This window comes from Dryas octopetala, chromosome 1, assembly GCF_963921425.1.
Source record: "Dryas octopetala chromosome 1, drDryOcto1.1, whole genome shotgun sequence".
Taxonomy (NCBI): Eukaryota; Viridiplantae; Streptophyta; class Magnoliopsida; order Rosales; family Rosaceae; genus Dryas; species Dryas octopetala.
Window position 1 is genome coordinate 6,220,646 of NC_141366.1, and position 11,083 is coordinate 6,231,728.

Genomic DNA, 11,083 nt, shown 5'->3' on the forward strand with positions numbered 1-11,083 from the left:
TCGAGTTCACAGAGTAGATAAACCCTATAATAAGATGGTTGAATGCTAATTCCTCACATAAACAAGGCTTTTGTTTTGTTGTTGAGTGGTCATAGATGTCAACTTACAGTTTCCTCCACTGTTATGGAGTAATAAAAAAATTGAAACATTCACAAAAAGGGCATTTAATCCAAAGGTATTCAATTGAAGGGTATATGCATCCTGGGATTGGATTGTTTAGGACCACTTTAAAGATAAATAAAGATCATGGACTGGCTTGGTCATGCACATGCAGCTCTTGGTCCTTACAGGCCTTCTGGGAAAAAAAGGGTTACAATGCTTTGACCATTTCAAAATTCAAACTTCAGGCATTAAAACATCAAATTTGCAACAGGGCATGTGTTAGTGACTTTGAATTTGCAAGGAAATTTGATGCTGAAATGCAGTGCATAGTTTATTGCAACCATGGGGAGGATATAACATTTAATTGCAGACATAAAGTTGAGCCAGTCTATTTTAGACATGCCTATGAGGGTGCTAAGAAATTCTCTAACCGGGCTGTTTACGTCAGGAATAAACAATTTTAGACAAGAATATTAAATGAGGGTGGTTGGTTTCTGCTTGGGGAAAGTGGGGTGAGTGCACATCAGGTCAGACATCTGGAATTAGAGTCTTGGTCTAGCTATCATGGCTTGATGTTTGAATTTTTCCCTTTGCCTTTTCTTTTTACAATTTCTATTTTTGGTTTATAACTTTATTGATGTAAACTGTAAAGTGAAAACAAAGTCAATTACTGATCTCTAAGAGATTTTGATCTTGAATTTAAATTTTATAGACAACAGTTATTAAAAGTAATAAATAAAAAAGTGAAAACCAAATCAAATGACAGAGGAGTCCTTTACACAGCAATTGGGAGACATTGTACACAAGAGCCCAATGAGAGATCTCAAGACAGTCCACTAAAAAGTGCAGTCATCATTATTCCATAAGACTTGAGAGGAAACAGAGTAGATGGCAATAGGACCAAAACAGTTGTTAGTGAAAGCCCATTTCACAATGTTATGGGCTGAATAGTTTGTTACATCAGAATCAAAGATTGCAAAATATTCATTCAACAGTCTAAGATTTCAGCCTTCAGGTCTGTTTAGAAACATTCAAATGCAAAAATTGATTGGAAAACTTAACCCTGTAGGTAGAAGGTAGTCTTTAAGCTCAAGCTAACTAGTGTGTCTTTGTCTCCATAAATGGGTTCATTGCTTAGGCACAAGGATGTCAAAGTCACTAACAGTCCACTCAGCAACTTGATCCGGGTCTTTGAAAATTTCAGTCCCCAAATCAACAGACATCCATTGCCTTCTAGCTGGTGGGGTTCCTGGATCCTGCAAATTAACCACTTCTGTTAGCAGGTGTCAAAAGAACTGTAAAACAAATTTTGGTGTATAAATTCTATGTGTCTATCTCATAATCTCGTGTGCAGGTCACGTGATAAGAGAGAGACAATGAGTAGCTCGACTCAATTTCTATTTCAAAGAATTGGTGCCAAGTTAATCTTTAACAACAAACCTGGTAAAAATAGAGTGATTGTGACAACCTCCCAACATCCAGCTCCCATGTCCTTGGATCCCCAATCCAACCCTGCCCTTGTTTTGTAGGGTACCCATACTCCCCCCAAACTGGGTGTGGCAAGATTTGCAGTATCTCCTGAGGCTGAGGATTACTATATGGATCACACAAACTAAAAGGAGCCTCGAGATGCTCTCCATTCCCCGGTGAGCAGTACAAGTGATAGGCGGCGTAAGGGAAGCGGGCAGTTTCATTGCGATGAACTCGAGTGCCATTAGGGAATGTGTGGTAAGGTGGGCACACATTGAGGTTTTCTGCATGGCACCATGCAGGTGTGTTTGGATTTATGATCATTTCACTGTATCTGGTAACATCTGAAGTCACATTGCCATCACAAGGCTGCCCATTGTTCTTCCAACAGCTCCCTATGTCCATGAGGTAGAACTGGCTACTGGGACCCCCACCTTTCATCACATTTAAGCTCAACCTCACTTTAAAATTTGGTGATTCTGGAATCTACAGCATGGTAATTGACAATGTTGAGTGAACCAAATATATTCATCCCCAAGAATGTTTTGCTTCCAAGGAAAACTTCTAAAAGTATGCTTTCTTAATAGTACTCACAAAGATTAATAGGAATGATGTTTTCTTGGATATGCCACATTTTCAAACTCCTTTTCGCCAAGCAACATCATGGAAGAAATGACTAATGACTATAGTGTTTAATTAATATTTAAGAAAGTTATACAGACCCATAAAGTATATTAGAGGGCTACTGCTTCAATTGGGCAACTTAAAAATATAAAGAAAGGGTTACTCACAATTTTGGACATCCCTCTTGTAGTGTAATGGTAGCCACCTGAAAATCCATATGTGGCGTCTGATCTCAAGTAAAGCATCAACCATGGATACTTTGCTGAAGTCCTCAAGACATGATGGAAAACCCAACTTCCCTCTCCAAGTTTCTTTTCCCAAGTAACAGAATGGTAAGAAATGTTCCCTATCATTCCTCCTCTCAAATCTGCATCCAAATCCCATGACCCATAAAACCTTCCCTTTAGAGTCATACCAGTCCCTTGCAACCTGGTATAATCATGATAAATAGATGGCTGGTTCATGCACCCATATCCAAAACAAGGAAAGGCATTGTGATCAGGGGGTGAGGGTTCAACTTTGTGACCATTTTTGGGGCATTTGGCAGCATAAGTGTCCATGTTGCCACTCTTGAGCATTATCATCCAAAATTGCCATGGATTTGGGGTGTCTTCAACTTCACATTTAGATCCCAAATAGAGTTCCTTCTGCGCCGCGTAAAGGTCTACGTTAAACTGAGCCTCTGGTTGCAGTCCAAGAAAAGGTTCTCCGATCCTTAACTTGTTGTCTTGCTCTGTGACTCTGTGGACTAATATGTAAGGCAGCTTATTGCAGAGAGAGCAACTCTGTCCTGTAAGGCATAGATAATTTAAACACTTAGACTGCTAACAAGTGAATCAAAATTTTCATTGAGGCAATTGCAATTTGCATGTACACTGAGTCACTGACAAACATTTAACAAAGTGAGTAGTGTGGAGTGCTCAGCTAAAATGGCAAAAGATACACACAGGCACACACATAAGTAATACAAGTTTCTCATGTTACAAAATTTAGTTAAGTAACAACAAGAAAGTGCATAGAAAACAGCTTTTCCATCATCTTTTAAAATCAAAAAGAAAAAGAGAAGGATAGGAAGCCTGCCTTGTGCCGGTGGAGAACCTTCGTATATGTCAAAGCAATCAGCAGCCCTTGGGCTGCCAGTCTGAGGAGCTTCTTCTCCAACCTCATTGCACTGATTCCATGACTCTATCGCAACCCGTAGGTTGTCCCTTCTCATCGCTGGATCACCCACTGCCGATACATACTGACTCTCAGCCCCCACCAGCAAAACCCCTTCACAGAGAAGCTTCACCACAACAAGAACAAGAGGAAAGCAACATGGGGATTTGCTCTGCTTAGCCATTGATGAAAACTAAGATATGTGTCTTTTAATATAATGTACACACATTTATATACCAAAGAGTGCTAAGGGTTGATGGACTTGAATGAAAACATGGAGAAGAAACAGAACTATTAATTGGAGAGTAGTGTGTTTTTGGAATTACTTCATGCTTTCCGGTTTGCATGGAGCATACTCATTCTTATTAAATGCTTTGTATTTAGCTGATTAGTAGGAGGTAAAATTGACACTTTCCTCTAAACTGACTTTCCCACCAGAAAAGAAACGGACAAACCGATTGTTCTCACAAATTAAACCCGTCCCCTGTTTTTCTTTCCCCAAGCCATCAAAACAGGTAAAAAAACGAAAAAGAACAGAACAGAAACCCAGAAGATTGGAACTAACTAGGACCACCATTAGCATATATCACAAAAGTTCATTGTAAACTAGTCAAGAAAGGAAACCCAAATCAAATGTGTGACTTGTTCTGAACATCTGTTTTATTTGTAATGTATACGCAACTTAAATTTGGGTCCACCAGCAATAGACAGAACAACCTCAGAGCTGGGTGCATTGGACCAATTTAGAATTACGTTTTACCAGCTTTAGCTATCAATATTGGTGCACATATGAGTAAAAGTCTAGCACTAGTTACTTCGTGACAAAGAATTGCAGGAGCTAAAGGAAGAGCACCATCCAGTTAGGAGGTGAATAAATTGGAAAATGGACCCTTCCTCCTCTGATAATCATTGGGCTACACATGGGAGTTGGGTTCTCTAACGTCTGAGTCTCTAGCTGACTAAGATTGTAAAACGATTAAGACTCACGGCCTACCAACTGGAAAAGCTAGATGTATTGATACCTTTATTCACACACAAGCCTTTGAACATATCTTAATCAAATTAATTCTAAATTCTTAACTTACATCACATAACTTACATAAAACTAATCATATTTGAAAGGTCCATTCAAATAACAAAACAAAAGAGAGAACTTGTTATTTTCTATAGAAGTTGAGAGATATGGGAAGCAATCTCATAAGATATGCGTGTGAGTGCTTGTCAGAAACTTGTACCACCCTTTTGTGGCAAAAACAACTTGTACAACCCTTCTGTCAAAAATCCCTTTGCATGTCATAGATATTGTAAAGGAAGTAAATACTGAATAGGCATCTTCTGTGCTCTAATGAACAATTATCTCCCCTTCTACTAGCTAATTCATTTGCATTCTGCATTGGGCCTCTGCAAAAATTTCTAAAACCCCAAATCCCAAATGACTTTAGATGTTGTATGGGCTAAGTTCAGGAGCCCAACCCAGATGTGATTAGCCATCCTCATCTATGGTTCCCTCCAACTTTCTCATCAGCCTAATCCAATCTACAGCCCTGTTATATTCAACTACTCTGGCCGCTGGCCCACTGTACTGGTCTTTTTGACTAAAGTAGATTAGTTACAAAATTGACCACCAAAGACAAAGCAACAAAGCAAAAGAAAGGAACCCATCTGGTTTTTATCTAAACAGTATATATGACCAAAAAGGAACTACCCAAATGCCCTTGTTATCTCTGCTCCAAAGAAAGCAATAAAGAAAAAAAAAAAAAAAACAAATTGTAAGGACAATGTAATTGAAGAAGTTTGCCTCCATCTTAAAGCCTAGTAGCTGTGCCAGACAATGACACGCAGACACAAAAGGGGGCTACTCTACTCCTTAGTCCTACTCCTACCCATCCTATCCTTGTACTATGTAGTCTTAACCGCCAACTTGCTTTTGAATTACAGAGTTGGTTATAAACTTATAATAAATGAACTGGGTGATTTTGTTTTCGGATTATTCTACAATTATTTCGAGCCAGTATTGATATACAGATTTAATACCTACTCATACCAACCGATACACATCATACACTAAACCCTTTTGTTCTCTCTACCAAAGAGGATTCAAGAAGCTGCATTTAATGTAAGTTTGTGGGGTAAGAGGTCCCATGATGAGCACAAATCTTTTACCAAGTAGAAGCCATAAAAGTAGGAAAAAGTGCGTGAGTGGTCACAAGATTTAGGGCGGGCCTTTCTTTTGAAAAACACATCAACAAAACCAGTAAGATCCACGTTCCTATTAACAGCCTAACCGTCCCTCCCCCCTAACTCCCTTTAGTTGCTACTAGTCTCACACTTCATTACCATCACCTTTCAGTTCAAAGCCATATCCTTCTCTGCAACTCCAAGAGACCAAAACCTTAAACAGTGTCCCAAATAATTCTCATCCTAAGTTCCTAACAGAAGGGAATTCAGATAGTCAGTGGCATATTATGAAGTGGGGTAGCAAAAAGAAAAAGCCTCCACCTTCCTCTTTACCTTCTTCTTCTCGGCCTTCTTTGATCTCTCATGTCTTTCCCACTTCATGGCTTTCAAGGTTCAAGCAAAAGAGTGGCAATTCAGAACCAAAACCCAGTAAAATGAAGCCAAAAGGGAAGCGGAATTCTCCATCTATGGGTTCGCCCAGGTGGGTTAGTAGTGGTGGCAGATTCTATGATCTAGATGATGATGATGATGATGGATTTTGGAGACTATCTTTTGGTGAAGATAGTGCTGAAGGGAAGAAGAAGAATGGAGGTGTTGTAAGATCGGTTCGGTATGATTCAGATGATGAGTTTGAAGTTAGGCCCTCGAGTTGTCGAAACTGTCAAACAAGTACAAAAATGGAGGCAAGAGAAGGGTCCAAGAACTTGACGGACATGCATAAAAGTGGGAATGCTAAAGAGTGGAAACTGAGGAAGGAAGATGGAGGAGTTTCGGGAAAGAAGTGGTTGGAATTAGAGAGAGAAGCAGATGAAGCAGAAGAGAGATCAACAGGAACAGAAGAGAAGGCTGTACTGGAAACGTTAGCAGCAAGAACCGTTTGGACAAGGGAGAGGGATAAGCACAGATTGACTGCTTCTGACACAAGGAAACATCACTATGCATCTTCATTGAATTCAAGAAATTCTGGTCTGAAAACTATTGAGGAAGAAGTTTTGAACTTGGAGACTGAAGAGGTTTCTGCAGAAACACTGACTTCAGATTGGCAAAAATTGAGAGAAAGGAAAATAGAAGAGCTGAAGTCAAAGAGTGAGAAACACAGGAAATCTCTCTACATAAGTAGGGAATTACAGAGGAGAAGAACAAAGCGGAGTAAAAAAGTCAGAGTTTGTTCTCCAAGAACAGCTTCCAGGGTCGAAATCTGCAAAATAAAAGCTCTCCAAGACATGACGAAAGCCAAATTGAAGACAAAGAAGCTGACTAAGGAGAGAACAGTGCAGCAGATAAGAACAGGCTTGAATAGCTTTGCAGTAGTAAAGTGCTCCTTCGACCCACATCAGGACTTCAGAGATTCCATGGTGGAGATGATTGTGGAGAAAAAGATTACCCAGCCAGAGGATCTTGAAGAGCTCTTAGCTTGTTATCTGACCTTGAATTCTGATGAATACCACGATCTCATCGTCAAGGTATTCCGGCAGGTGTGGTTTGACTTGAATCAGACGTGTTTTGGTACTGAAATACACAGTGAGCAAGGTTGCAATGACTAATTTCTGTTGAGTTGATGACAGCCAAACTTGTAATCATGTTGTAAATGGATACACTAGTACTGTTATGTTTGTAATTTCATTGGCTCTGCTCTCTAGCTTTGATGCAATTGCTTCAGAGGGTGTTAAAGTTTAGCAAGCAATGTCAAGGTAGGATTTCAATGTGTGCAGGATGTAAAACATTGTGGCATTACAGACCAACACATGTAGATTTACATGGTTTTGGCAAGCAAATACTTGAACATCCATTCTGCGTATAGCACTACCATTAACCCAAATCAAAACTTGCAGAGAGAGTAAAGTTTCAAATGGCATTCCAAAAAGCATAATTCAGTGGAACCTCAATTTCAAGAAACAACATACTTTTACAGCATTCTATTGCTTAAAACTGCACATACCTGGAACTAGCTTGCATATCAATGACTACAATTTTTTTTTTTCTTTTTCTGTTCTAATAATGAAAGATTACTAGCAAAGGGAAGGGGGCCATATCGCAAGAAGCATCCACAATCAAACGGATTCATTAAAAGGTTTCTTTTCTTTTTTTCAAAAGAGAAAAGACTAATTGAAATGCTTGTCTGATAACATTATTAATTTGGATGCTAATGCATGAATTGTTGAGTAACATATATGGCCATCATAAGGAGATGAGGTTAAAAGGAAAGCTTGTGGATTTTTGGCATTAAAAGAAATTAATGTTATTATTTGATTTCATAGGTATAACCGTATAAGAATTGCAATCAGCATAAACTAAGAGAGTCGATTGAAATAAAGAAGAGGTTAAAAGGAAAAGCCTGTGGATTTTGGGATTTTAAAGTTTAAAATAATGTTATTATTTGATTTCATAGGTATAAGAATTGCAATCAGCATAAACTAGGAGAGTCAATTGAAATAAAGATAGCATGAAGGAAAGAATGAACTCAAACACAGAAAAACTATTTATATCCAGAACAAAACATCCATACCTAAATTAATAACATGTGAACTACTGAGCATCAAAATCCAAAATGAAATAATTAGTATCATGTTTTCTCTATTGGAGTAAGATGCCCCATCTGTTCTGTAAGGTTATTTACATTCCTCATATTCCACCACAACCCGCCATGATCACCAGGTTTGCTTTCATTACTTCTACCATCAGAATCCTTTATTTCCAACTGGACTTCCTGAGTGTCCAATGAACCAGGATTTTCTGTCAAGAACTGTTCCCAAAATACGTCATTTACCCCGGTGGTGGCAGAAGCAGTGGTTCCAGCTGTTTGTTCTTTTGGAGATTGTTGTTTTGAGGCAGCAGCAGGCTCAGGAGCAACATCTGTAGCAGGCTCAGGAGCAACAACTGCAGCAGGCTCAGAATTCATGTCAATTCCCGGGGATTTAGACCGAATGACAACATTAAGTTGTATGCAAGGCATAGCTGGACTTTCAGCACAACTTATGGAGTCATCAAACTCCAGGTTTGAACTAACCTGGATGTGACTCACACCAACATCAAGAACGGTATTTTCCCAAAATGTCAGGAATGCCTCCAACTGCTCTAACTTTTCCGTATCCATATTTTCGCTAATTATAGATTGTGAACTCCCCATCTGATTACTTTCACTGCTGGCTTCATCATAGAAGCAACTGATTCTTGGCAACCTTCTCTTCCGATCATGGAATTCCAGTTGTGGCACTGGATTTGAGGCAATTTCCGGTTTCTGCAAAACCCGAGCCAGGACAGACACTATGGTTTGCTGCTGCCGCTCCAAATGTTGAAACCGGTCCTTCAAGAACTGCATTTGCAACTCCAATCCCTGCCGCTCCTGCTCATGCCTCTGTAACTCCACAGCAAGGAGTTCTTTCTCACGCTTAAGCCTCTCAATTTCATCCTTCATATTCTGTCTCTCAGATTCGGACAACGCAGTTCCTTGTCCTTGAACTTGGAGATTCTGCAAAGAGTGACTGTGCACTGGCTTGCGTCTATGGATGTTCTTCATAAAGTGTGGCTGACCTCTTATAAAATCGTCATTGGCAAATTCCCATTGTTCGGGATCAATTTTCCTAAAGCCCTATTGTAACAATTCAAATCAAATTAAGCAACTCGTACAAAGACATGATAAATGTATATATTCCAATGTAGAAAAACCAGAAGCAAAACAAAGCAGGCTGATTGAAAGCAGAAAGTTTATTGACTTACGTATGTATTGAGCTGCCTGATGAAGCTAGAGAAGTTATTGTGCTTAAAAAATTTTGGCAGTAAATCTCTAGCAAACTCTGGCGGGTTCCAAACAATGAAGCTTTTATTGCTGCCACTCCAGGACACAATTGAATCCGTCGAAGAATCATCCACCATCTCGTATGTCTTTGAAAGGAAAGGAGGCAACGAACCCGAGCCGGCTGAAGCTTCATCCATCCTAACCCCCTAAAATAAAAAACCCAAGACCCCCAAATCCAAAACCCAGTAGCAAAGCATCAACCACTCCTCAATACTCCAAAATCCCAGGAAAACCAAATCCCTCAATCCCAACAATTCAATTCCAAAAGCTTCAATTTCCACCCTTTCAATCCCAAAACCTTAACTTTCCAGGAAATTAGGGAATCCCAAGAACCCTTTTGGAAAAGCCCTTTGAATTCCCAGCTGGGGTTTTGAATTCAACCAAATAAAACCCTTCTGGAAGACTCCCGAAGTCTGAATTGGGTCAAAATCCAAAGGAAATGGGAACCAAAATCCGGCAATTGACCATAAATTCCAAATGTTTTTCAACTAAGCGTATGCTACAGCCCACACAAAACCACCGAAATAATCGAAGTCCCGGACAGAACAGTTGGCAGCTACCGTCATTTTATGCCCAAAAAAACCATAACTTTCACACTCCATTTGTTTTTAGTTGGAGAAATTCAAGAAAACAAAAAAGAACCCATTTTGAAGAGTCGTTAGCTCGTTGAAGCAGTTGCATAAATCTTAATTTAAATTACATTTCAAAATCAATCGCGAATTTTGAAAACTTGGAGCAAAAGCAACTAGAAATGGATAATAATAGACGGGGGGGGGACTAGCGAAGTTGCAGAGAAGAGGGGTTGGCTACGACTCCAAACCCCAAAAATGATTCGTTTCACTTGCGATTTTTCGAATATTTGGGGATCGTTGTCCTCGAAACGCGTGAGAATTTTCCTGTGAATTTTATAGTCCATAAAAAATAAAAGTAATCTTTGTACGAAGAAAAATACTTATCTAATTAATATTTTTCCTAAAAATGTAATAAATAAAATTAATTAGATTAGATCTGGGTCTGTCACTGTCTGATTTAATAAATTTGGTTATTATTAATGTGGTTAGGTTACATTTCTCAGTTGTTAAATGGACTATTGGACTCGGACAAGACCTTGTTTTCTTCCTGTGTGTCTTTTATGTGTGATTTTTGGGGATGATGACGTGTGTGCTTCGGTGGCGTACCTCTTTATTCAAGGGATTTGTCACCAATTGGGAGATACGTTTAAATAAATAGGCGGTGTTTCAAAGGAGAGGTAAGCATCTCCCAACCTCGCCCGTACACGTGGTTTGACTTTAGCCTGTTACGCCACAACACGTTTGGTTAGATAAGTATAAGAAAATAGACTTCTAACACACACCAGAGATAAGTATAAGAAAAAATGTCTGTTTACAAAAGACAAAATAGGCCTCGTTTAATTTAATGTATAAGATATGATTAAATAAAATAAATGTATTAAAGAAAGAATATCAAGAATTTTCTGTAATTTAATGAAAAAATATGAATTATTTAATTCCATTATTTTAAAGGGAATTAGAAAGAATAAGTCTCTCTTATGATTAAGTTCATTTTAATACATCTTATTTATTCAAATTAGAAACTTCTTAATTATACATGAATTTATTCATTCATTTTATCCAATCATATACTATGTATAACATAAAGTAACATTTTCCTTCTTTACTTAATGCGAAATTTGGATGCATGCATGGGTGATATTTTAAGATGGGAAAAATGATTCTGCGTAGTACGAATATAAGA

At 38.7% G+C, this 11,083-nt stretch overlaps 3 protein-coding genes across 3 annotated transcripts; 1 reads left to right on the top strand and 2 right to left on the bottom strand.

Moving 5' to 3' along the window:
* Nucleotides 1–1,229: 1,229 nt before the first annotated feature.
* On the bottom strand, nucleotides 1,230–3,889 carry LOC147297012 (uncharacterized). The gene is made up of 4 exons (XM_086228840.1): nucleotides 3,277–3,889; nucleotides 2,364–2,986; nucleotides 1,543–2,058; nucleotides 1,230–1,358 (listed from the first exon to the last, which is right to left on the bottom strand). The coding sequence occupies exons 1-4, from the start codon at nucleotides 3,536–3,538 to the stop codon at nucleotides 1,230–1,232; spliced, it is 1,530 nt and encodes a 509-aa protein (XP_086084966.1). The 5' UTR covers nucleotides 3,539–3,889.
* A 1,766-nt stretch (nucleotides 3,890–5,655) lies between these two features.
* Nucleotides 5,656–7,307, top strand: OFP5 (ovate family protein 5). Its single transcript, XM_086229558.1, has one exon. It carries the CDS (start codon nucleotides 5,820–5,822, stop codon nucleotides 7,074–7,076), a length of 1,257 nt encoding a protein of 418 aa, XP_086085684.1. The 5' UTR covers nucleotides 5,656–5,819; the 3' UTR covers nucleotides 7,077–7,307.
* A 681-nt stretch (nucleotides 7,308–7,988) lies between these two features.
* On the bottom strand, nucleotides 7,989–10,167 carry LOC147297014 (heat shock transcription factor A4A). The gene is made up of 2 exons (XM_086229561.1): nucleotides 9,250–10,167; nucleotides 7,989–9,121 (listed from the first exon to the last, which is right to left on the bottom strand). The coding sequence occupies exons 1-2, from the start codon at nucleotides 9,463–9,465 to the stop codon at nucleotides 8,096–8,098; spliced, it is 1,242 nt and encodes a 413-aa protein (XP_086085687.1). The 5' UTR covers nucleotides 9,466–10,167; the 3' UTR covers nucleotides 7,989–8,095.
* Nucleotides 10,168–11,083: the final 916 nt, after the last annotated feature.

Excerpts from the sequence above, each read along its gene's own strand:
- LOC147297014 (XM_086229561.1), bottom strand. The coding sequence starts at position 9,465 with ATGGATGAAGCTTCAGCCGGCTCGGGTTCGTTGCCTCCTTTCCTTTCA. Across the intron at positions 9,122-9,249 it reads TCAGGCAGCTCAATACATAC|GGCTTTAGGAAAATTGATCC; the intron begins GTAAGTCAATAA and ends TTGTTACAATAG.
- LOC147297012 (XM_086228840.1), bottom strand. The coding sequence starts at position 3,538 with ATGGCTAAGCAGAGCAAATCCCCATGTTGCTTTCCTCTTGTTCTTGTT. Across the intron at positions 2,987-3,276 it reads AGGTTCTCCACCGGCACAAG|GACAGAGTTGCTCTCTCTGC; the intron begins GCAGGCTTCCTA and ends TATGCCTTACAG. Across the intron at positions 1,359-1,542 it reads AATCACTCTATTTTTACCAG|GATCCAGGAACCCCACCAGC; the intron begins GTTTGTTGTTAA and ends GTTAATTTGCAG.
- OFP5 (XM_086229558.1), top strand. The coding sequence starts at position 5,820 with ATGAAGTGGGGTAGCAAAAAGAAAAAGCCTCCACCTTCCTCTTTACCT.